This window comes from Nelumbo nucifera, chromosome 2 (assembly GCF_055504915.1).
Source record: "Nelumbo nucifera cultivar China Antique chromosome 2, China Antique-T2T, whole genome shotgun sequence".
NCBI lineage: Eukaryota > Viridiplantae > Streptophyta > Magnoliopsida > Proteales > Nelumbonaceae > Nelumbo > Nelumbo nucifera.
In genome coordinates, this window is record NC_142650.1 from 77,058,779 (window position 1) to 77,085,248 (window position 26,470).

Below are 26,470 nucleotides of genomic sequence, written 5' to 3' on the forward strand. Positions count from 1 at the left end.
ATGTTTTCCAAAATTTCTTTATTAGTTGTTATTTTGTCAAATTGTCTCTAGATAGAGTTGTTCAATGAGGTGATGATGTAACAATGGGCAAGAGAGTTCTTCTCTTACCATTCGTGATATTCCTTCTTTTCTAGCCTCAGAAGCTCTTTCATCAGGATGTTTTGGTGCCTTCTTGTTGGCAACTTTGTCCAATTTCTCAAACACGAGCATCAGGTTATGGTAGGAAATCCAATTTACGTAGTTGGGTCCTTTGTGTTTGTTTTCATCTAAATACTTAGTGAATGGCCAATGTGCCATTTCTAACAAATTGCATGAGTAATTAGTCAATGAATTAATTATTGTTTCATGTTATATACCTTAGAATGGACTTTTATCTACATTCCATTTTCATTTATTCATCTCTAAAATTTCCCTCTACCTCAAGAATGAAAACATTATTCATGTCTCTGGAAATGTGGGGAATCACATAGGTGCATAGGGCCAATTGTTTCAGCTGCATAATCCCACCACTTTCTGTGAAGGATCATGAATCCTCCCATGTCTCATGAGCTTCTAGTCTCCATTAGGAAAGGTTCATGGCCATTTTAGGTTAAACCTTTTTAATTGGTAAGTGATCACTTGTTATATCGAGAGCCCCAATGAACTATGAAAGAGTCTTCTATTTTAGGATAGGTCCCTCCCATTAGTTTATGATGCCCTTGTCATCTAATGAAGTAATTCAACTAACTGTCTCAGTGAAATAGATAGCCCAATTTTATGATGCATCTCTACCCACCAATTCAACCAGTTTTCATGATAATGATAGAAGGCCTTTAGAGATGTCATCTTTTGATATTCCCTATCATCTAGCACTTAGATCATTGATGAGGGAACAATTATATCAATCGTCCCTGGGTTGGTTTTACGTCTTATAATAGTGTCTCCCACCGAATTTTATATTCAAGTGGGCCTTAAATGGTCTAGGGTTCTTGTGGAGTTCCCCCTTTGGAGAGAAAACAGGAGAAGGGCCCATTAAATGGGAGATAATTTAATGATGCATAGATATCATGGCAATGGTGTGCATTTAGCCATGATAGGCATAGAGAAATACATAAAGTCTTTGCATGGACCAAACACTTATGGCTCATGTACGAATCACATTCACATAGCATGTTAGATAGTATATACCCCTTTGCTCTAATCAGATTGATGTACATAAACCATTATTAGTGAATGAATAAATTACACTATTATTTCATGTTCTAGCTGGTATGTTTTCTGTGAATTACACCTTAAACTAGACATTTATGAGACTCATGTTTGTTTAAAATGTTCTTAGCCATTGGATAAACTTGGGGAGTTTATCTTGATAAGGCTAACACTAGTGTGCTATCGAACTGGTTAAACAACTTCTCTCAATTTCTAGGGTTAGACCTCAAGCATAGATAGTGGGTGTTGAAAAGAAACACTAAACCCGATCCAATTTTTAGTTATGCCCTAGACCTTGGAGATAGATGGGAAAAATTGGAAAGTTGCACTTAACCTCAAACTTGATTATGATACTACACTCGGTATTGGACTAAGTTGTCTTTGATGTGCCATCCAGTAAGATCCATCAAGGGTCAAATACTTTGGCATGTTAGGGCAGTTTGGGAAATTACCTAAGTGGGTAATCATAGTAGTAAGATCGACTCCTTTGTCAAACAAAGTGAATATTAGGCTTTGCACTATCTCTTATGAATTTCAACTATATTTGAGTTTTGATTTGCAAAATATATTTATATGTTATATTACTATTTTATGAAAAAGATTTGCAAAAGATTTTAAGCATGGGAACCATTCGAGCATAGAGGTTAGGTCTAAGACACCATTACAAGGTTGATTACCTGATGGGATTTATCTTACATAAGTCCATTATCCTTAGGTCTTCATAGGGTGGTTGAATCCAAACATCATTTAGGTTTAAATGTTGGGCCTAGGCTGAGCCCAAGTTGATTGGGTCAGGGGTTCATTACCCTAAGCAGTCAATTCGGCCAAACCTCTACCAGAGGCAGAGTTGAACACTTATAGACTTCTGTGAGACCTTTATGGGTCCCACGCCATATAATATTCAAGCCCAAAGTGGCCATGCAACACCTTGGGACATGAATCATTAGAGAAAATGAGACTAAGGCCCATTATTAAAAGTGATGACATGACAGTTGTCATGTGACTTGTGTTGAAATTGGTCATGGATCTAGGTATAGAGTACCTATCCTCTTAAGAAGATAATGTTTATCAATTAAAGATAAACTCCTGAGCTCCTAATTAGATTAGGAGAGTGCTCTATAGAAAGGAGAAAGAGGGGAGAGTCTTACTAAACCGATTCTCTCCACTCTCTTATTCTCTTCTGCTCTCCATTGCCTTCTAGAAACCCTAATTCGACCTAGATTTGATCAGGGCTGATTTTCATTAGTCTTCTGGTGTGTATTTTCAAGAAAAACATCAGAGCATATCAGGTTTACATACCCACTTCGATCCAAGCAAGTTGAAGACCAATTATGAGACTGATATTGGGCATGAACTACCACTCTAGGAGCTGCACATTGTGGTCTTTGTATCAAATTCAATTAGTTTGAATTTGGGTTTCAACTTTGGTCCTGTTCAGTGTAAGATCAATCTCGAAATTTTAGATTTTAAAACCACAAGGAAATCAGTTCTTAGGTTAGGTTAAAAGATTTTTGAAAATTCGGCCAACCACTAAACCTAGTTTGAACATGTCAAATCTGATTTCTAACCTTTCCAACACATCATTCATAATTGATGAAAAATGAACTTAAATATTGTTAAACCTAGATCCATTTAGGTTAACACATTATCATCACATTAATGGACCCATTTATCCAATAAAATTGATCTTGGTATTTGAGCCCAACTACAAGAAGCAATTTGGCCCATATAGCAATCTATGTTGAAATGGGCTTATCTTGTTTTAATCTAAACCTAACTAGGTTTCACAAGTATGGGTTGAATTGGTCCATACAACGGCCCATAAAACCCCTATCCTATGTCCAAAATTGATCACTTAATCACTAAGGCTATGTTTGGTTTGAAGGAAAAGCTAATGAAAGGAAGGGAAAGATAGGGAAACCTATACAAGGTTTGTAAATGTTTCCCTACCTTTCTCTTCCTTTCCCCGCATTTTACTTCAAACCAAACATTGCTTAAGGGATTGCCAATAGTCTCGAAAGCACCCTAGGTTCAGCTCATGAAGGGTGGTCCAAAACTTGGTCAAATCGGCTTAGGGTTGGTGCCTAAAACATGCATCAATTCAAAACCATGAATCTACAATCAAATATGATTCACAATCAAATAAGTATGATTCACAATCAAATAAGTAAATAATCAGCAATATAATATAATAAAATAACTAGGTCTGACAGTGTAATGGTCCAAATCTAATCCGGGCAATCTGTAGGAATCCATCAATCTACAATCTCCACATCAATCTTGCTCTCCATCATTCCTTGTGATTTCCAACTTGTTCTCCAATGTAAACAAATTTAGAAAACCCTAATTTCTAATTCTTACATTAGAAAAAAACCATGAATATCAAAATCGCATGGTGTACATTAAACTTGCCACCAATAAAGAATTTGATCTCCATTACACTTTCAACCTGAGAATTCAAGAATTTACCATAGAATCATTCAAAGTAATATAAAAAAAATATAAAGACTAAATTTCAGATCATTGGCCCTAAACTAAGGGTGTATTTGGTTCACAGACAGGACTGGAATCAGAATCGGAATCACCTATTCTTGGTACCTGTTTGGTTCAATCAGGAATCGAAATCAGATTCCAATTGTTGTTGTTTGGTTCAACTAGAAGTTGGAACCGGATTTATCCAAAGTTTCCAATTCTGCCCATGTTAAAAGAACCGCAAAAACATCCACTAATTATATATTTTCAACATATACACACATCGACAACCTGCTACCAAGTGCATATATGGAGAAAATATGAAAAAACAAAAGAAAAGAAAAAACACAAAAAAATCATTCTCCATCATAAAAAATTTAAAAATGCACAACAATTTCTCACAAAACCCATCTACAAAAAGTTGACCTTTCAAAATCTATAGAAAAAAGCAGCGAAGGCAAGGGTAGTTAAACATGGCAACATTCAAGATGCAAGGGGATTATGAAAACAATGTCAAATTATTAGAGTCAATATCCTTGTTTTTAAGTATGAAAAACTCTAGTTGATTCCCTAACCAGAGAAGGGGCACAACCATTCACATTAGGATTCATGACGTTGAAAATCTGTCCTTCCATGGAATTAAACCCGTGACAAACTGAACATTGGGTCATTGGCTGTAGTCTATTGTGTATTCACATTTTTGTCCTTCACCACTTGTATCAATTGCAGTAGCTAAATTGGCCTAGACTAAAGGTTGCAGTCTACTTAATAATGTTAACTCCTATATCAAGTTAGTGCCTTTTTTTTTTTTTTGAAAAGTTCAGGTTAGTGCAATTATGATTGATCAAAATCCTAGTATTCACGGCTTTGCATAAAAATTCTTTCTGATTGCATGTTCTTCTGCAAGTACCAACTATAACAAGTCAAGGTGGTGTTCCCCACATTATTTATTGGGAGAAGGATATATTCATATTATGATATGAGGGCTCGATGACAACTACTTGGTCTGGCATGACTATGTTGCACATTCGTAGTTAACAACCCAATGATGCATCTAGAAGAAGAAGAAGAAGAAGAAGAAGAAGGCTCTAACATTTCTCTCCTGTCAAACTTCAATAAACATTATTGATTTCTACCTGCAAAATATCATGAGACCAGATTTGAAACAATACAATATTAATAGTTAGAATAAGAAGCCATCTTAGTGACCTCAATGTAGGTATCCAATAGAGGAGGAATTCTTTCTAGAAAAATAATTAGAAAATTAAGAATACCACTTACATCTGCAACAATAGGAGAGAAACTATAGATTTTCTCCAGATACTCAACTGCAACATACTCTCCTTGAGAGAGTTTGAAAATATTCTTCTTTCTATCAATGATCTTTAGGCCTCCATTAGGCAGAAGCTCACCTATTTCCCCTGAGAGAGTAAAAAGACAATGTTACTTTTGCAAGATAAACCATAAATCTTCTAATCAATGTATAGAAGAAATAGCTATGTTCAACCTGTATGAAACCACCCATCACTAATGGATTCCCTGGTTATATCAGGATTTTTGTGGTACCCAGAGAAGATGCCCTTTCCTCTAACACATATCTCACCACGTGGAGGATTCCCAAGTGTATTGTATCCCATCTTTGGAACTTTCTCAAGGCGTAGGTTAGAATATACAAATGGAATACCAACACTGCCAAACAATGGCATTACATCTGTGAAGCCTAGTGTTGTCATCTCACATGTCTCTGTTAGTCCTGTATAAGCCACAAAATGCGGATGAAATTCCCAACCAATTCAATATATGTCAATTGAAAAGATGGTGTTCTCTCCAATATATACATATTTTGTTAAATTGAATTTGCATTAGTTGCTTTTGGTACTACTCCATCTACAAATTAACGGAGAGACTGATAAAGCATGGATGAGTAATAATTTACCCAGATAACTTTCTTTTGCATGCCATACCTTTCATATGCCTAGATGAAGAAATCTCAGGATCTGGTTGGACCAGTTGGAATTCTTAACATATGCATAAATTGGTGATCTTAATGAAGCAATCGAGACATTTTTTTTTGGTAAACATCAAGATAATTTATATTGTTTTAAGATATTGAAACTCCTAGATTGTTTTTGCTTATTTATTTATTTATTTATCACTTATGATAATGACAATAAGAACAACAACAACAACTATGCAATTTTTATGATACACATTGAAATATGCACCTTGAGCTGCAAATTTTAGAAAAAGAGCTCTAAAATGTTGCAATGCTTATGGTTGCAAAACCAACACTACATCCCATGGTAGGGCGCAAGCATTAAATTGCTCATGGTCTGACATTTATAGCTCAAGGTGCATTTTTTGGTACTTGTACCAAAGAACATTTTTCTGTACTGTAAAATTTCTCAATAATAATTGATCACATACATAGAAACAACTCATGACTTATGTACCTTAAGGAAAATTTCACTTGTGATTGTTATAGGTCCATCATATCGAGAACCCTCTCAACATATGGAATGAAAGCTTGTTCTGCAACAGCTGCTATAGAACCAATAGTAGATTGCAAGGAAAACCATTTGTACACTTTCATGGTGAGACATGGAAGCATTGAATTCCTCAACCACCGAGTTGATACTATTATTACTAGCATAAATGCACTCTTGTGAAACTAATCTCTTTAAGCTAATAGTGATTTTCTTATTTTCTCTCATATGACTGGAAATACAAAATAACAGATCTGGAGAGCACACTTTCCGAAGTACCTCAAGGAGAACTTGGTATTTTTCTAAAAGAAAACTTTGGTCAAACTCTAGCAAGAGCATGTTAATTAAACATCTTAACAACATAGTCAAATCTTCTAGATGGTTTAAAATATCTGAACAAAACCTAGCTTGGTCTGTTGCCATATTTACAGATGCATTGAGCCAAGCAGGTAACAAAATGCCACAAAGCCTTATCCCAGTTATGTAGAGTTAGCTTAATTGATGATAACTGAGGTTTCTATTTATTAATTTGTTCTTTTTGTGTATAATCCTTGGAGCATAACCTTGACATAGCATAAGAATATATAAGACAGTTGAACAAGTTTCACAATAAAAAGAGAAGCAAAATATCTAACAACCACAATGCGCCATTTACCAATCATATGGTTGTCATTAGTTCTCTTTCCTTCTCCTTCCTAAACTGCGAGTGTGATTTCATCCCAAAACTAGATACACATGAAGGTAGCACCATATCCTCAAACAAAATCAAGGTTTAGTAATTGACTTCTATGACATGTAGAGCAACATACACATGTGGTGTGGTGTGTCCGGAAGTGTGTCATTAACCACTTTATAACACTAGTTTCAATATTTATAAATTTTTTGATTCTCAAAATAACTACAAAATGCAATTAGTTGTGAGAAAGGGGTCATATCCACATGGAAGCGAGGGAAAAATTGTTACGTACTTCAATCCGAACAAAATAACAATATTTGATCTTGCAGAAACATAAAATTTAATTAACTGAATTGGAATCCATTAAAATAAAATTCCAACAATGCTAACGGTAAAAATTGCAAAAAAATAAATAAATAACAGAAATGAAAAAAAAAACTAAATAAAAAATCTGCACCTCGACCAGAGGTAGCAGCCTCCGGATCTATCTTTTGACCCTCGAACTCCTCGAGCTGGACCTTCCGCCTTACCTGGCCGAATTTCAGATCTGTAGAAAGGAAGACAAAAATTAAATTTGATAAAAATAAATTGCAGAAATAAAATAAAAACTAGAAATTAAAAACGGAAAATAAAAACACATGTAAAAAGTAAATCTAAAACTATGGGAAACTGGTTGGGATCCGGATCTACAGGTGGCAGTAGTATTTAGGCGAACTACAAGCAAGAACCCCTCTTGCCTAGGCGTTCTCCTCTTCCTCTATCCTTCAACTTCTCAAGAACAGCCTTCCGTCTTACCTAGGGGCAGAATCCAACCCTTTCTCAGGACCCCTTGGGTCCTTTTTATAGAGAAGAAATGATAGGTTTGGGATTAGAGAGAAAAAAAGGGGCAGAAACTGGGGTTTTGTAGAAATATAGGTGCCCTAGGGTTGATAATGGAGGGTGAGGATTGTTCTAAGGTGATCCTAAGGCTGAGAAGATAAGGAGAATGCGTCCAATATTATGTAGGACTGAGATTTGGGCGTCTAGAATGGAGGGAGCAGATTTGGGCACCTAGAGCTGGAGAAATGTGATTTGTTGGTGTGATGTGGCGCTCTAAGGTGATTGGTTAAGGTTTAAGGAGTGAGGTGTAAGGCTAGGATGTTGTCTAGTGAGAGATCTAAGGGTATGAGGGGCTGCTAAGGCTTGGATGGTTGAGATTAGAAAGAGATTGCAGTGAAAGGTGGGGATTTGTAGAGTTGGGGGTGGCTAGGAGATAAAGAGATGAGGGGGAGGCACCTAAGGCTTCAAAGAGAGTTATTTTGCAAGAAAGGCGTCTATCTGGGCTTAGCAGAAAGGAGGCACCCTCCTGTGCTCAGTTTTTCATAGAAACACCCCTTCTCTCAGCTGGAATTCGCACCAACTTTCCAAAATCTACAGGAAACTCTGTAATTTTACTAGTTTTTACCCAAAATTTGCACAGGGACCCTTAGAGGTCACAAGAGTACAAATTAGCTAGTCTAAGGTCTAAAATACCCATGAAATAATGCCCTTAAGGCATCAAAATATAGAGTTATCATGGTGCCCTCAGTTTAGAGGAAACTCAAATGATTTGGGAAACTGATCTATTGGTTGAAATACTATAGATAAAACCAATAAGTGATTCCATGTCCAAATCAGGTCCATCAGAAGGGATGAGAGATCCATCTTATGGACGCCCAAAGATTGCGGAATAAGGGGGCGAATTTCAATAAAATTTTCTCTCCCTTCAACTGAGAATCGCATTCCCTATTTAGAAAATCATATTTTCAATGATCATTCTTGAACCATAAACTGAATCAGATCTGAACCAAAACGATTAGGAGAGAATTATATCTGATACAAAGAAGTAGTATCTCCCAATGGAGGTGTTCACGCCCAAGGAAGGATCCAAAAATTGTTCCCACTGAAGATGGCGCAGTGCAGGATGGAGCAGAATTAGCAGAGTTCTTCTCCAAAGAACTCTGTCCTTCACAAGAATCAGCAGGATGGCACGTGAGCACAGCTTCCTTTCAATCATTTCTCAAAGAACTAATGTCAAGATCCAATCTTGACTTCTCCCACAACTGGAGATCAAACTGGCAAACAGGGCTGCAAGAGCAGGGAGGCGGCAAGAGAGTATTCGCAGGGTGCAGAATTCTCTCTTCTTGATTTCAGCACTGAAGAAAATCTGATGATCTGTGTCCTCTAAAGGCTGCCGCCCCCTCCTTCTTTAGTTAACCTAAAAGATCAGCTCCTAATCCAATTAGGAGCAGCTTATCCAAATCATATTTGGATAAGACTTCTCTTTAGGTGATGGGGATAAACCCTTATCTTATCTGCAGATTAGATTAGCTTTCTCCTAATCTCATTAGGAGGTTTCTAAATCTGAATCACATTCAGATCTGGACTCTCTGAGTGGATAGGGTCAAGACCCCATCCTATCTGTTAATCCATCTCAGAATTCGCCCATTTAATTAATTAAATGAATAGCCCAGTTCGAAATGGGCTTTAGGCCCATTAAGCTTATGTGCTCACTTAACCTTCCTAACTGCTGCCCAGTTGGGCTTCCTTGTATGGCATGGGACCCAAGCATTGAAAAACACATCAGCCACATGGGTTCGGCCCAGCCTTTGTTACAAGGCCTGGCCGAATACACTGTTAAAGACAGTGCACCCCCTGAAACCCATCGAATGGGCTCTATGGGCCCAACACTTACCCTAAGTGGTCCCTAGGCCAAGCCACCTTGTAACACCCAGGGACTGTGGGCAGATGCAAGATTAGCCCATCAGGTATTATCCTCAATGGTCTTACACTTAACCTCTCAGCCCATAATGATCATACACTACCCGACAAGAGAGGACCTCTCCCTCGGCTGCAAAGAACAGTGTTGCACTCTCCACTTATATGGATCCCGGGAATTAAAACCTTCTTGCAAACATTTTAGAAACCATAATATATATACTTTTATATCTCATATAAAATATACTTTGCAAAACAAATCTCAACGGTTGAAATCAGTTGCCGGTAGTCTTGGTTTCCATCAGTGAGAGTGCATCCCCGATCATTACCTTTGTCCGACAAAGGGGCTGATCACTATGATCACTCACTCAGATGAATTCTCGGACAGTCCCAACATACCCAGGTTTTGACCCCCGCTAAGGATCTCACTAATTGGTACATCAAAGACAGTCCGATCCGACACCTAGTGCAGTATCATAATCGAGTCTAGGGGTCGGGTGTAACATTCCAAGTTTGCCCATCAATCTCCAAGGTCCAGAGCAATACTGGAAATCTGGTCCAGTTCATATATTCAATTAATCCTACACTGTATGTGCCTAGGGTCTCACCCTGGCAGCTGAGACAGGCCACCCCAACTGACTTGGTGGCACCACAGTGTCAGCCTTGTCAGGATAGGTCTCCCCAGACCAACCCACTGGCTGTGAACATTCTAAACTAACACGAGTCTCATTAAGTGTCCAGTTTAAGGGTATTACACAGAAACATACCAAGGGAACATGAATCAAATATGTATCTTTATTCATTTACAATAAACTCATAAAGTACATCATTCTGATTGAAGCTAAGGGCATACAAAATTGTCTTAACACCATCTTGTCAAGAGAACAATTCCAAGTCAGCAAAGATGTTGAAATTAAGTAAAACCATTGAATAATCTTGAAACTAAGGTAAATAAGGTTCCAAGTCAGCAAAGTAAATGAAATATTAACTAGAAATGAATTTTTTCCCTTCATGTTAAGCCCTCCTATATGTCAGAATTCAATCAACTATATATTGTGTAGATTGAACAAAAATCATTTTCAAAAGAATTCAATGAACTGCAAATTATTACTCCTACATCATCAAATTCAGTTTGTTGTGAAATGGCTAAAACATAAACTGGCTCACCATTCTGGAATATAACCTGATCAAAATTCTTTGATTTTCTTCAACTTTTGGGAATCAATCTCTAAGTACATGGCCTATAATAAACAAACACATAAACAAAAAAAGCAAGTCCAATAAAAACACAAAAAGTCCACCAAGTCCAAGTCCATTAAGTCTAATCCAAGTCCAATAAAAACACAAAAAGTCCACCAAGTCCAAGTCCATTAAGTCTAATCCAAGTCCAATAAAAAGCAAAAAAAAAAATTACAAAATCAAGTCCAAGTCCATCATCTATCGAAAAAAATCCACCATATATCAAACTAAAATGATAATATGCATAGCTTATGCATATTGCCTAGTTGTTAGATATAGATCCACCATAGCTAGAGAGAAGCTCTAACACATATTGTCTCCTCATTACTTGTGGTAGTTGTGAAAACACATTCAGCTTCGGTGCCTCGATAGACAAAATATTAGCCGCTCTAATACATCACCACTAGTTAATCCCTCAATCTTCATCAATTCACCCACAATGTTATTGCTCCTATCAGCTAATTGTTGCTCACGCTCATCCTCATGAGCCATTGCGAAAGCTATGGCCTTAAAATGAATACCAATATCTTCTATCAATGACCCAAATTTGTTCACAACAGATGAAAATTGTACCTCCAAATTGATCTGTGTATGCATTACTTTTTGTTTCTTTGCCTCCTTTTCTTTAGTTTGCTTATTCTTCTTCTTTGAACTGCTCATTCTTGGAGATGTTGAAATGATGGGTTAAGGAATTGATTGGCTTTCATCACCTAAATCATCATCATCACTGATAATATGTGTTTCACAATTTTCTATCTCATATACTTCCATATGATGAAAAACTTCTTCAAATGTTTCAACTAATTGGCCAGTTGACCTATCTTTGCCATAAATCTCTCCAAGTTCCCAAAATCATTTAAATTCCACATCGTACAAGTCACTCGCATCCTTGTGAGCCTAATATTATAAACAATACAATCTATATCAAAAGAACAAACAAAACACATCAAGGGAAACTATAAAAGATAATAAATGGATGGGTAGCTTACCTTGCACCAACGCTCGTACCAATGTTTCTCACATTGAATCATCTTCCTTGTATCATCCCACTTACAACTGCTTTCCTTTAACATTTGAGCAATTGCAAAGTATATCTACCCTCTTATCTCTTAAGAGGAATCTTTTAACTTTAAGAGAAAAATGGTTGTTTGTTTCCTCTTATCTCTTATCTCTTAAAGTGCAATTATACAACTTTTTATTTTCTAATGATACCCCAAAAAGACAAACACAAACTCTCATATATGAGGCCAAAATGGACATTTGATAATTTTTAGAACTTAGAACAACATTCTCTGCATTCAGAGTTCAGAGGAAAGAAAAGTTCACCAATACCAATATACCTCTTAATGTAATTATTGCACTTTCAGATGTCAGACTTCAAACGAACAGGCCCTAACTGTATCACTAACTAGTTACTCAATACTTGTGATGTAGGAACCTAGATGACTAAACATCAACTAATTGTCTAGGTCAACTAGTCAATTAACAATTATAATTTCCTTAAGGTGTGGACAACCATATATATCTATTTTGTGATGTAATGAGTCATTATTTAATGGATTGTAGCACAAACCAACTTGCTCAAATGAACAACACCAATTGCTATAGTTTTAATATTGAAATGTTGATACAAAGGCAATCTCAAAATTTTAGTATTGCATCTCTGTATTATTATTGATCCAAATGGACTCTAAGATGTAATTCCACACCCTCATACTTGTAGCAAAGAGTTCCAAGTTGAAATCTTAGTTGTATCCATTGCTAGCTGAATTCCCAAATTAGAACATTGAACTTTTTTTCTTTGAGAAACAGGATTAGGAATTAAACTGACACAATTTGTTACAAGCATTACAAACTGCATGAAAGAAAACTATTCCATGCTTCAAGGAAAACAAACCAAGAAGAAAGAAATGGTTACCCAAATTGTAAATTTCAATTATACCAGTAAAAACCACCATTAATATGGGCAAAGCATTATTTACTTTTTTTTACCAAACAACATAGGAATAGGGAACAATAAGAAATACCTAAGAGTTGGTTGGTCCCAAGAATAGATATCCAATACCACTATAGATTTGGTAGATCTAAACAAGAAACTTAATCGTTAGGACCAACAAAATTACAGATTTGTTAGATCTACAACAAAATTTGTTAGGACCAAAAAAATGAAAAAGTGGTTCAATGAAGGAAAATGAGAAACACAGGGATTTAGCAAATATAAAAAACATAATGAGAAACCACCAATGGAATGAACCGTTGTAGTGCAAGTTGCAAAGAGAATAATAGAGAAGGGGAGGAAGATGAAAGGAATACTTGAGAGTCCTTTGAAGGGTCTAAAAAACAAGAAAAAAACATTGTGGTTTAGCATATCTAACATAGGGGTTGCAGATCTAAAATACGAAAAAAAATGTTGATCTGCAATAAAAAATTGGTCCAATGAAAAAAGCGGAAGCATAATTTAGTCTTACCTTCACCAAAGATGAAGAAGGTGGTGGTCAAAGTTGTGACCATTGGGGGTGTGAAATTCGACTGGGGGAGAGAAAGAGCATGAGGTTCCAAATAAAAAAATATAAAAAAATGGTGTTAATGATGTGAAACAGAGAAGAAAATGATGATCGGATATCCTACCTTCATTGGAGAAGAAGAGGACATGGTCGGAGTTGTGACCGTTGGGAGTGTGAAGTTAGGTTAAGAAGACGAGTTCTGCCCCCCTTGATACTTTTTTCCTAGATGCTTCTTAGCATTTTTGTTTCTTAGTGGGCTCATACCTATTTGGTGAGACCCCACATCCCTAATTTTGAGGAGTTCAAATCAGCCCCCCACCAGATTGCCCCCCACAATGTCCCACAGCACATCCCTGCCATGTATTGTGAACATTTCTCGATGATGACATCATCATCTCTGGTATCATCATTGAGAGATGTTTCTAATACATGACAGGGATGTGTTGTGGGACATTGTGGGGGGATGATTTGATCTCAATTTTGAGAAGTGGGTTCTCTCATATTTCATTGTTTCTCCCTAAAACAAATAAAAGAAAATAAGAATCTTGGGGGAATATTCTTAAATATAGAAGTTATTATAACAAAGAGCCCCTCCATGTTCCTAAATATAGAAGCGGTTTCTCATCGTATCTCATTGTTCTTCCAAAACACATGGGCTCAGCATATCCAACTCCACATTCTTATATATAGAAGTTACTATAACAAAGAGGCCCGTTATTTCTCTACCTCAATAGTCAAATCATTCAGTGAACCTCATTCATCAATGTATCTCATTGGTTTGCATTCAGCAAACCAATCAAATCTGAAAAACAAAGATATTGTAATAAATTAATGAAAGAGAAAGTGGAAAAAGAAATGAATTCTATTTTAATCCAATCAAGTCAAAATAGCCCTGGCTTCATATACAAAGAATCTAAATTTTGAAACTGTTGAAGACGAACCAAGTTCAACTCTATTGCCTTTTATTAAGGGTCCTAATCCAAAGAATAATTTAACTAACATATATTAATACCCTACACATGTAAATGAAACTCAAACCAGGGGCAACATGTCAGAAAGTGCATGTTAGATTTCAGCAATCTAATGCTCTGTGCACTTGATTTAAGGGAAAAGTTCAGTTGTTTTCCTATTTGTATTTCCTCAAAAGCATCTTTAGAGATTATTAGATGTATCATTGTGTTGCAACTCGTAGATCAAAGCATTCCATGTAGCTTGGACCATAGAACCCAAATATTTCTTTTTTCAAATATACCATGGTTTTTGGTCTCTACTAATACATATTTTTTGTGCATCACCTCACCAAGAATAGCCTTGCTTAGTTACTAGATATCCAATAACCCTGTTTGAGAAAAAGCTTTGGAAACCTGCTAAAGGAAAGGCATGAATTTAGACATATGAATTCAAAAGAGAGGATATAAGATTAGGACTAGCAATCTTGACCCCAACCCATTTGACCCACCCATTCAATTGGTAGGTCAATATGGGTCGAGTAACCCATTAGGGTCAGTGGAAAAGGGTCAGGGTGGGTTGGGTCGAGGGTACCCATTAGGGTCAAGATGGGTTGGGTCGCGAGGGTTAGGATGGGTTGGGTCAAGTGTCTATCTATTCTCGCCAAGTCTCGAAAAACAATAGTTGAGGTGACTCAAATTCAAGCCTCCTAGCACATCCACATCTCATTCCAATTCCAAGCCACCATACCACATTTCATTTTATGATTAAAAGTGAAATAAAATAGATTTTATTAACTTTTGTGTTCACATGCAATTTTACACGAAAGAACTTTTACAAAAGCAATTTCATAAAGTAATTTTTTGAAAAGTACTTTTATGAAAGCACTTTTACAAAAGTATTTTTACACAAAAGTACTTTTACACGAAGCACTTTTATAAAAGTACTTTTATAAACAGTCATGAAAGTACTTTTACAAAAGCACTTTTATAAGAAAGCACTTTGTGAAAACACTTTTATGAAATCACAAAAGCACTTTTATAGAAGCACTTTTATGAAAGCACTTTATAAAAGTACTTTTACATAGAAGTAATTTTATGAAAGTACTTTTACAAAAGCACTTTTACATGAAAGTTCTTTTATGAAAGAAGTTTTACGAAAGAACTTTTACGAAAGCACATTTCGAAAGTACTTTTATAAAGTACTTTTACAAAAGCACTTTATAAAAGTTATACTTTTTTGCATTTTCTACAATTTCTATAATTTTTTGGTATTTTCTGCATTTTTGCAATTTTCTTTATTTTTCTACATTTTCTAAAATTTTCTGGTATTTTCTGCATTTTTTACAATTTTTTGGTGTTTTCAACATAATTTCTACATTTTTTGGTGTTTTCATGCATTTCTTGCAATTTTCTGGTATTTTTTTGCATTTTTCTGGGTTTTTCCGCAAAAGTTCTATATTTTTGCATTTTTTGTAATTTTTCTGCTTTTTCTACATTTTGTTGGTATTTTTTTCCACATTGTTTTGCAATTTTTTTGTTATTTTCTACATTTTTGTAATTTTCTTGTATTTTTTGATTTTTTGTCATTTTTGGTATTTTTTGCATTTTTGTAATTTTTTTCATTTATCTACAATTTTTGCATTTTTGGGTATACTGGTTGACTTGACCCATTTTTGTCATGTGGCAGCCTTGAGAGATGATTCTATCAAAAATGTATTTTTTGGATATACAGGTCTACCCAAACCGTTTATGTCACGTGGCAGTCTTAAGAGAGATGATTTTCTCAAAAATGTTTTTTTTTCGGGCGTACGAAGTCGGCCCAACCTGGTTCTTTCACGTAACCTCCTTGAAAGAGATTATTCTCTCAAACATTGTTATTTTCAGGTATACGGGTTGCCCCAACCCATTTCTGCCACGTGGTAGCCTTGAGAGAGATGTTCCTTTAAATAATTTGTTATTTTCGGGTATACGAGTTGGATGACAACCTTGAGAGAGATGTTCCTCTTAAAAATTATTATTTTGGGTACACAGGTCGTCCCGACCCATTTCCATATTTATAGGTGAGCATAGGTGGGTCAGTATGGGTGAGGGTGGGTAAGGGTCAATATGGATGGGTCAAGTGGGTCAATATGGGTGGGTCAGGGTTGGGGTGTATGACCCTTTAATAAGGATTGATGATGGGTCATAGTGGATTGGTGGGTCAATATGGGTGAATTGGTATTCAACCCTTACCCAACCCAACCCAACCCACCCATTTGCCACCCCTATAAGATAGATATTATAGGAATGAGCATTAAGGATGCAAAAACAAAGTGGTAATTGGTATGTTGAATTGATTTGTTTCTTTATAGTATTTGCAAATGTTGCAAATTTACTATTAAAACAATAGTTAGTTTTAATTTAGTTAAACTAATAGGAGGGAAATTGAAGTAGAATGTTAGAATTGAACTTGAAAATGGTTCAAAAAGTATATACTTAGAAAGGAACCATCATAATTTTCTCTTCCATTCATGTTCTATTTTAGATGTTTTTATATCTCTTAACAATCCAAGTGTAAGTATGAATAGCACTAAGGCCTGTTCGCTTTTCAGTAAGTTACTTACCTGGGTAAGTTTTTCCGAGGAAACACTTACCCAGATTAGTGTATTTGCCCATGTTCTTTTATTTCTCATGTAAATAAGACAATGACCATTTTAGTCATAAAAAGAGATAAGGAGATGTTATCCAAGAAAAAAATTCAATGAGTAGATGCCCACACTGTTGTTTTATAGGATAAATGAGAAATCATGCAAATTGCAAACAGATTACAAAAATTACAATGTGATATCAACAATATTTGGGAATGCAGCCCTCAATAAAAATTTATTGACTGGCTTCCATGTTGTATTTCAATAGAAGGATGAGATCAGTAATCAACAATCAATGAACTTGGGACACAACTAGTGAAAAAGTAAATCTATACTACTTTAAAAAGTATGAATAGCCTCAAGAATATTTCTGGAATTTTCTAAGGACAAAATTTATCCCTCTATATTTAAATTTATTGATAAAAAATGAGGGTAAATAGGATAGTTGGTTATTGATATTAATTGAGTTGTAAAGAGGTAACTTCAAGATATTCAATGCATTCAATTCTCTCTCATTAAATCCAATGTTTAAGGGATTAATTTGCATTCACCATCATTGAATCATATATTTAAGGCTTTTTTTTTTGTTTTTTCTCATCATTAAATTCTATAATTAAATCCTTATATAATAAATTAATAATTTTAATAACATAAAAGCTTATACTTTTCATATCTACCTAGAAAAAAATAGTGATTTCATCTAGGTGGTGGTAAGAAATTAAACTATTCGGGTCAAATGGGCCAATCCGTGTTGCCACAATTAAATAATAAAATTCAAAAATATATAAAATGCAAAAAGATATGAACGTTTTTAACATCCTATATTTGACATATTAAACAATAGTAAGTGATGGAGGGTGATTTGGCCCAACCTCATAGCACGGGGACACGTGGGTACAACCTGGCACAAGTGACAACTCAGCGTGGCAGCTTGGCCATAACTTGATGTAATGAACTCGCCGGAGCCTGGCGATACAACTCGGTGGACGTGGCAACTCGCCGAGAAGAAGCATCCAACTTACCCCAAATTCTCCCTAACGGAGGAGCATCCCGAGCTCCCTCCAAGTGAGGACTCCCGAGCTCCTCCCAACGGGCCCCGAACTCTTCCTTCCTAAGAAGTGAACACCCCGATCTACGGGTAAGTATCCTGAAGGGGAAACACTTCGGGACAGCCCCATTGACACTCCTGCTCATACTTACCTAAGGCTCGCCTCAAGCATAAGCACCTTGGCGTACCCCCAGCACCCCGGCGTAAGGTAGCTCAGACCAAGGCAGCTCAGCAACCTACAGGAAAGATCTGCATGACAATAGTACCTGCCGAATCTGGAGGCTGCGCCCACGTCTCTTGTCAGGCGGCATCGTGCCTGCCACTTCTGCCAAATGTGGCATACCTGACAGGTCCATACCTTACAACGGCTGCCTGCATCCGCCACCTCGGCTCTGGTAGTAACGGCTGTTGTAGAGGCGGTTACGCCTGATTTGAGAGATCTCCAATACAAAAAGACCTTGACCCCCGAGGAGCCAAGGTACTAAACTTGTGCCATCTGCACTCTTAGCTCTTTGTTTGTATTCTTCAATTCTCTTAGAGTTCTAACTTAAGCATCGGAGTGTTCCCGCCGGGCGAGCTCCCCAGGAATTCTGCACCTTCCTCTTTGGCTCAGGTACCGTCCGTCACCAGCTAAGAGCTAGGTTTTCGCCAGTTAGGAGTGCCCAGATCGCGCAGCATCATTTGGTGCCATCTGTGGGAACTGGTTCAAAAGGCCTTCCTCCAATCTCTGCAACTCTCAGAACTCAACATCCATGGCTTCCTCCAGCAATGCCAGATGAGGTGCAAACCGAAATGCCTCTAAGGAACAACCCCAGCTTTCCACTGTCTGCATTGGACAGTTCACCATCTCCCTCTCTGCGGATGGAGTTCCCATTCTAAATGTGCCTCAAACAGTGGCACCCGTAAACGTTCCACTTCCCCCTACGATCGGAACAACCTTCGTTGAACCCTCCATCATCCCTCCAGTGGCTAGCCAAAGCTAGCTTGAGGACCTGATGCAATGCATGCGAGCTAAGCAAGCTCAAATGCAATAGTTCCAACAGCTTCAACTTTATCAGCAACAAGTGCTACACCAAGTTTCCCAGTATCAGTATCAACAACTATTTCCCCAAGTGCCTCAGGCACAGCAGCCACTCCCTCCTCGGCATCCGACCACGCAGCAAGCCAAACCCCGCCGCCGGAACGAACTTCCTTCTTGCCGGGGAGAGACCTCGGCATCGTCTCGTGGCGGGAAAGAGAGACCAGCTACCCCTGCCTCGCAGCCTGCAGTCAGGTCGGGGGCCTCCTAGCCAGTTAGGTCCGCGTCACCTCAGAATTCGCAGTTCGAGCTCCCACTTGCTGAAAACCGGTTCGAGGTGATGGCCGCAGACTTGAGGCAAGGTCCCTCAGTTCGCAGATACCAACAGCAGTCCGAGCCCCTCCCTGGGCCCATCGAGCTCGGTAATACCGAAGCCAGCAGCACCAACGCCGAGCCAACAAGGAAGCAGTAGAGGCGTCGCCGAGTTCGCCAAGCTCCCACTCACGATCTGCCCAAGCTCTGGGGTAAGGAAGAGGCAAGCTTGGGTGAAGTAAAAGTTACTCCACTTCTTTCAGTTCCTTCTCCTCTATCACCAAAACTTCTTATTGTTCCTATGCCAAAGGACTTCAAGCTTCCCCCACTGGATAAGTATGACGGATCCTTCGCCCGAACGACCATATGGATGCCTTCCAGTCCCAGATGATGAGAATAAAAATTATCATATTTTTATCCCCAAATATTTAGTCTTTTATACTTAGTTAGCACTTAATTGGACTCATTACTCTTGTATTTTGATTCAGGGCAAGAAAGAAGGCGACAGGAGGGAAACAAAGCTAATCGAATGATTTTGCACAGTTTCGGCACTGTAAGATGATTTGGGCATAACTCTCACATCCGGACTCCGATTGAGAAGATTCAAGATGCATTGGAAAGACAAGGGACAACTCCACAACTTTCATGTTTTGGGTTTTGACAGATACGGTCTACATCGAGCTCAAAATTGATTCCGAAGTCGAAGCAAATTTGTAGTAAAGCCCAGTTCACAGTTGAAGCTCAATTCGCATAAAAGCCTTGTAGCAGCCCAATTTATTAAAGAAGCCCAACTCGAATTCGAGAATAAAGAGTCCTATCATATTTAAATTTCAATTGTAATTCTAGAAAGATAAAAGATTGAGATTACTAGATAGGATAGGATAGGATTAGATCTAATTAGGACTTTCTATTTTTTAAGAAAGAACTCCTAAAAGGAGTTGGACACAACCCCTCCTCCTAAAGCTATATAAAGGGCGACGTCATGAATTCTTTCTTACCCCTTGTTTGTTTTATTTCTTTTATCAGGAATTAATTTATTTGTAGTTTGGGCTGTGGGAAGCCTAACCACGACAATGGATTGATTTTTATTTATCCAAGATTGTTATTTTCATATTGTCTATGAGTTATTATGCATAATGCGATTAGGAGCTTGGCCATCTCTTAATTGGTTTGGTTTATATGAATGAATCGAGAGAGGAATTCATATAGTGGACTGAATAATTCAGTGTGAATTGAATGGTATATAGAGATATATATACATGATTCATCTGATGATATAAGTTTTTCATAGAACTTGTTGCATCTCTATCACGAGAACTCTAGTCAAGAGATCAAAGGGTTACTTGATAGAGGTAGATTTGATATATCCTGAGAGGGAATATTAAATAAATTTGGAAAAACTTCATCTTATAAAAATAATAAATTATCTTGGTTAATCTAATAAATTGATATCCATTGGAATGGTTAGGTGGACCAACAGTCCTAGTGCTTCCAATTAGATCGTTGCAAGTTTTGTCATTGATTGCCCTTATTTTTATTTCTTTTTCTTCTATTCTTAATTTTCAGTAGTTCTTATTGTTAGATTTAAAATTTGGTTGTCCAAATAATTAAGGAAGGCTATAGTTCTAATACTTATTTTGTTAAATTCTCGTGGGAACGATATCTTTATACTACTTGATAACTAGTGCACTTGCTAGGGTTATATAATTATAGCTATCACTAGATGCACCTAGCAAGGGCCGGTGAATCCTGTATGTGCGCGGCTTTCTCCACCACCTTCAAAGGGGTAGCCCGCACATGGTACCGAAACCTTATGCCTGGATCAATAAGAAGTTGGGCACAGTTCGTGCAAGTCTTCGTTTCCCATTTTGTCACCAGCAAGAGATGCCCAAAAACTCAAGAGAGCCTCCTTGGCATAGTCCAGAAGGAAGAGGAGTCCATCCGAATCTATATCAAGCGGTTCAATGATGCTTGTTTGCAAATACCCGACCTGGACCCCGCAATTCAGCTCACTGCGGCCAAGCGGGGCATCACCCATAAAGAGTTCAAGTGGCATGTGGTTGTTAATCAGCCCAAGACTGTGACCGAGTTCCTCAAGCTTACAGATCAGTTTATAGGGACGGAGGAGGAGATCAACCAGAAAGGTGAACAGGCCCTTGAGAAAAGAAAAAGGGAGACAGAGCCCTCAACTCAGGGCGATAGTAAGAAGAAGAAGGACCAAGCTTGAGGGGCAAGGCCAGGACAGCCTTTCCAAACTCCAACAGCAGAAAGGCCAGGACAGCCTTTCCAAACTCCAACAGCAGAAAGGACGGACTACACACCCCTGATCTAACCTCTGTTTTGCAGGATGGATTGTACGAACAGCCCTAATTGACTGATTGTTGTTTTTCTTTTATCAGTAATTAATTTCAGATTATTTTCTTGAATTAAAGATTTAATTAGAAATCAAACCCTAGACCCATTCGAACCAAGATTGGTTCAAACTGTTTGGACCAAATCTAGGGTTTAATCAAGGCTGAAAGTCAGCCCTAATTTTCCCACTAATGGGCCTGAGGATTGATGTTTAATTAAATGGTTAATTCGGCCCAACCTGTAAAGGCCCAGTTTTAAATAGTTAAAACTGCTAAAAGCCCACTTAACACATAAAGCTATATGGGTTGAACCGTTAGGCCCATATACCTGAATAATATTAATGGTTAATATTATGGATTTAAAATGGGCTGCAAATGGGCTTTACAGATAATTAATTGATTGGATCAATTTATCCCTACATAAGATGTGTGGATGTGTGATGTGCTACGTACATGGGCCATAAGTACTTGGCCCATGCTCAATCGACAGTGGCTCTTGCGCACACCATGGCAGAATGCACATCATTGCCATGGTGTCCCTTTTGGTCATTGGATGACCTCCCTCAGTAGTGGGCCCCACACCTCATCATGAGGCCTCGTGCGGAACCCTAGCCGATTTAGGCCCACCAAAATCTGGCTTTATGAAAGTCAGTGGGAGCCACTTTGGTTTGACCTAAAGATAAAACTAGGGCGTAATTATCAGTTCCCTCCAGATAATATGAGTGCATGTGATAGGGAGATTCATATGATGAACTCTCTAAAGGCCTTCCATCATTAGCACAAGGATGGGTCCTTCAATAATGAGGAAACGCACCAGAAAATGGGCTATCCATTTGCTGTTGGGCTTGTCTAAGTGTTTCATAAGATGATAGGGGCGTCATAGACCGATGTGGGAGGGGCTTCACCAGAAAATGGGAACTCTCTCACGGTACCTTGGCGTTCACGATCATGATGGGTAAGCACTCACTGGATAGAAAGGTTTACCTGAAAACGGCTCTGAACCTTGTCTGACAGAGGCCAAAGGGAAAACTCATATGATGAGTGGATATGATCCTTCACAGAAAGGTGGTGGGGTTTTGCAGCTGAAACAGTTGGCCTCATGCACCCTATGTGATTTCCCACATTTCCAGAGACAACCCGTGGTCTCCGTCACTGAGAAAGGAGGGAAATCTCAGAGACGAATAAATGGAAATGGATCGTAGATTAAAATCCATATCTATGAAATGAACATGAATCAAATTAGGTCATGGACTGATGTTTGCTCTTTTATCAGAAAATGGCAAACAGATCTTTTGCAAAGCTACTTGATGACAACAAGTTGAAGGGCCCAAACTATGCTGACTGGTATAGAAACCTTATGCTGGTCCTTGCTTCTGAAAAACTTGATAAAGTAGCAAAGAATCCTGCCCCGGAGCGTCCGGGAGATAGGGCTTCTGAGGCCCGAAGGAGAGACTATCAAGAATGGGAGGAGAAAAACTCCCTTGCCCGGTGTTACATCATTGCCTCGCTGGACAATCCGATACAGAGGCAGTTCGATCAGATCGAACTTGCCAAGGACATATTGGACAGTCTCAGGACGATGTATGAAGAGCAGAATCGTTCTACTCGACAAAAGGTCTTGAAACAGTTCATGACCACACAAATGTCCAAGGGCCAACAAGTTCACGACCATTGTCTTCGGATGATGGGATACATCAATGAACTGGAGGCTCTTGGATCCGGGCTGGACCTTGCAACCCAGATAGATGCTATCCTTAACTCTTTGCCTCCTTCCTTTAATCCGTTCATCATGAACTATAACATGAACAAGCTGAATGTCAGCTTACAAGAGCTCAGCAATATGTTGCAAAGAGCTGAAGAACTGATTAAAAAGGATGAGCCTGTAGCCATGCTTGTTGAAGCTGGCAAGACAGGCAAGAGAAAGAGGAAGGCAAAGAAGCCTCAGAAGAAAGCCACTAAAAGCAAGAAGCAGAAGAAAGACAAAGCATCGGATGCCTGTCACTTCTGCAAGAAGACCGGCCACTGGAAAAGGAATTGTCCTGCCTACCTGGAATCCAAGAAAGGTAACTTCGAAACTTGTGTTATAGAAACCAATTTATTGGTAGCTTCTGCGTCCTGGTGTATTGACTCCGGGGCTTCAACTCATGTGTGTAACTCACTGCAGGGGTTCAAGGTAAGTAGAAGGCTGAGTGAGGGAGAAGTCACACTCTACTTGGGGACCACTGCAACTGTTGCAGCCGCGGCCATAGGAACTGTGGAATTATATTTTAAAGAATGAATAATTATACTGAAAGATTGTCTTTATGTACAAAATTTAAGAAGAAATTTGATTTCTGTCTCAAAACTGTGTGCAGATGGTTATTCTGTCTTCTTTAGTAATACGATTACTATTAAAAGAAATAACAGATTCATCGCATACGGGGAACTGGAGAACGGTCTCTATGTTCTACATCCTTCTCTAGAAACTAACATAACCGAAACTACGTCGGTTGAAAACCCCAAGAAGAGAGCCCATGATACAGTTAATCCCACGTGTCTGTGGCATTACCGACTTGGCCACATCGGTGTTGACCGAATCACAAGGTTGGTAAAGGATGGTCCTTTGGATTTTCTAGCTGTAGAAGATCTTCCCACCTGTGAGCCTTGCCTACAAGGCAAGATGACGAAACGGCCATTTGACGGTAAGCCTGAAAGATGTACAGGCACACTTGACCTAATACATATTGATGTATGTGGTCCCCTGAGTGTTAGGACACGAAATCAACACGTGTATTTCATCACCTTCACAGATGATTTTTCACGATATGGTTACGGGTACCTAATGAGACACAAGTCTGAATCCTTTGAAAAGTTCAAAGAGTTTAGACAAGAGGTCGAGAAACAGTTAGGGAGAGAAATTAAAGCCCTTCGATCCGATCGAGGTGGCGAATATCTCTCTGACGAATTCAGGGACTACATAAAGGACAATGGGATAGTATCACAATTAGCTCCTCCTGCTACACCACAACTTAACGGTGTTTCAGAGAGGAGGAATAAGACCTTATTAGATATGGTCCGGTCGCTTCTCATACACTCAGAGTTACCCACATCCTTTTGGGGTTACGCATTAGAGACTGTGATTTACGTGCTGAATCGGGTTCCAACCAAATCGGTTCCGAATACTCCATATGAACTTTGGACCGGAAAGAAACCAAGTGTCAGACACTTGAAGATTTGGGGTTGTCCAGCACACGTTAAAAGAATGAGTGCTGACAAGTTGGAATCTAAGACCAGCCGTTGCCTATTTGTAGGCTACCCAAAAGGCTCTGTAGGTTACCTTTTCTATGACCCAAGTGAGCAGAAAGTGTTCTGCAGTTGAAATGCGCAATTCTTGGAAACCGACTATATCCTGGACACCCATCGTCAGGAAGTTGTTCTTGATGAGGAGAGCTCAGGAGCAGTGGGAGATGTCCCACAAGTTCCAGGTAGTGACCAACTTAGAAGATCCACTCGGGCATCCAGGCCACCAGTCCGTTATGGTTATGACCAGGATAGTTACCTGGTGGAAACCTTGACTAGTGAGGAGGATCCCGTGACTTACGCGGAAGCTATGTTGGACATAGATTCCCAGAAGTGGGTGGAGGGGGGCGGCAGCCTTTTACATCATCAACAGCATTCTTCTCTCAAAGAAAGAGAGATTGAGAGATTTCCTGCATACTGTGAATTCTCTCCTGCCGCCACCTTCCTGCCATTGCCATTCCTTCAGTTCGATCTCCAGTTCTTGGGAGCAATCAAGATTGGATCTTGATTTCAATCTTTTGTGAAAAGATTGGTTGGAGCTGTACTCAAGTCGTCCAGTTGATCCTTACGAAGGATCAAGTTCTTTTGAAGAACGTTGCTGATTCTGCTCCACCCTGCACTGCGCCATCTTCAGTGGGAGCAGATTTTTGATCCTTCCTTGGGCGTGAACACCTCCATTAGGAGATAGTATTTCTCCGTATCAGGTATTATCCTCTCCCACTCCTTTTGGTTCAAATCTGGTTCAGTTTATGGTTCAAGATTGATCCTTGAAAATATGATTTTCTAAATAGGGAATACGATTCCCAGTTGGAGGGAGAGATAAAATTTTTGAAATTCACCCCTTATTCCGCAATCTTTGGGCGTCCATAGGATGGATCTCTCATCCCTTCAGTGGAAACACTTCGGGACAGCCCCATTAACACTCTTGCTCATACTTACCTAAGGCTCGCCTCAAGCATAAGCACCTCGGCGTACCCCCAGCACCCTGGTGTAAGGTAGCTCGGACCAAGGCAGCTCGGTGCAAAGTAGCTCGGACACCTGTAGGAAAGATCTGCCTGACAATAGTACCTGCCAAATCTAGAGGCTACGCCCACGTCTCTTGTCAGGCGGCGTCGTGTCTGCCACTTCTGCCAGATGTGGCACGCCTGACAGGTCCGTACCCTGCAACGGCTGCCTGCATCCGCCACCTCGGTTCTAGCAGTAGCGGCTGTGGCAGAGGCGGTTACGTCTGATTTGAGAGATCTCCAATATAAAAAGACCTCGACCCCCGAGAAGCCAAGGTACTAAACTTGCGCCATCTGCACTCTTAGCTCTTTGTTTGTATTCTTCAGTTCTCTCAGAGTTTTAACTAAGCATCGAAGTGTTCCCGTCGGGCGAGCTCCCCGAGAATTCTACACCTTCCTCTTCACCTCAGGTACCATCCGTCACCAGCTAGGAGTGCCCGGATCGCGCAGCATCAGTAAGTATGATAAACAATGTTTTAAAAACCGACCTAGAGGCAGACCCGCTTTTGTCATCGGGTCACAGGTCACCAGTTTGACTATCAAGGTCAAACATGTCAAACCGCTCTGCATCAACACTATA

The 26,470-nt window shown here is 38.9% G+C and overlaps 1 protein-coding gene across 1 annotated transcript; it reads right to left on the bottom strand.

The window, feature by feature from the left end:
• Window positions 1-4,513: 4,513 nt before the first annotated feature.
• LOC148802338 (long chain acyl-CoA synthetase 1-like) lies at window positions 4,514-13,785 on the bottom strand. Its single transcript, XM_088899360.1, has 6 exons — window positions 13,426-13,785; window positions 13,266-13,326; window positions 7,280-7,369; window positions 5,168-5,413; window positions 4,942-5,081; window positions 4,514-4,796 (listed from the first exon to the last, which is right to left on the bottom strand). The coding sequence occupies exons 1-6, from the start codon at window positions 13,447-13,449 to the stop codon at window positions 4,773-4,775; spliced, it is 585 nt and encodes a 194-aa protein (XP_088755486.1). The 5' UTR covers window positions 13,450-13,785; the 3' UTR covers window positions 4,514-4,772.
• Between the last annotated feature and the right edge of the window lie 12,685 nt (window positions 13,786-26,470).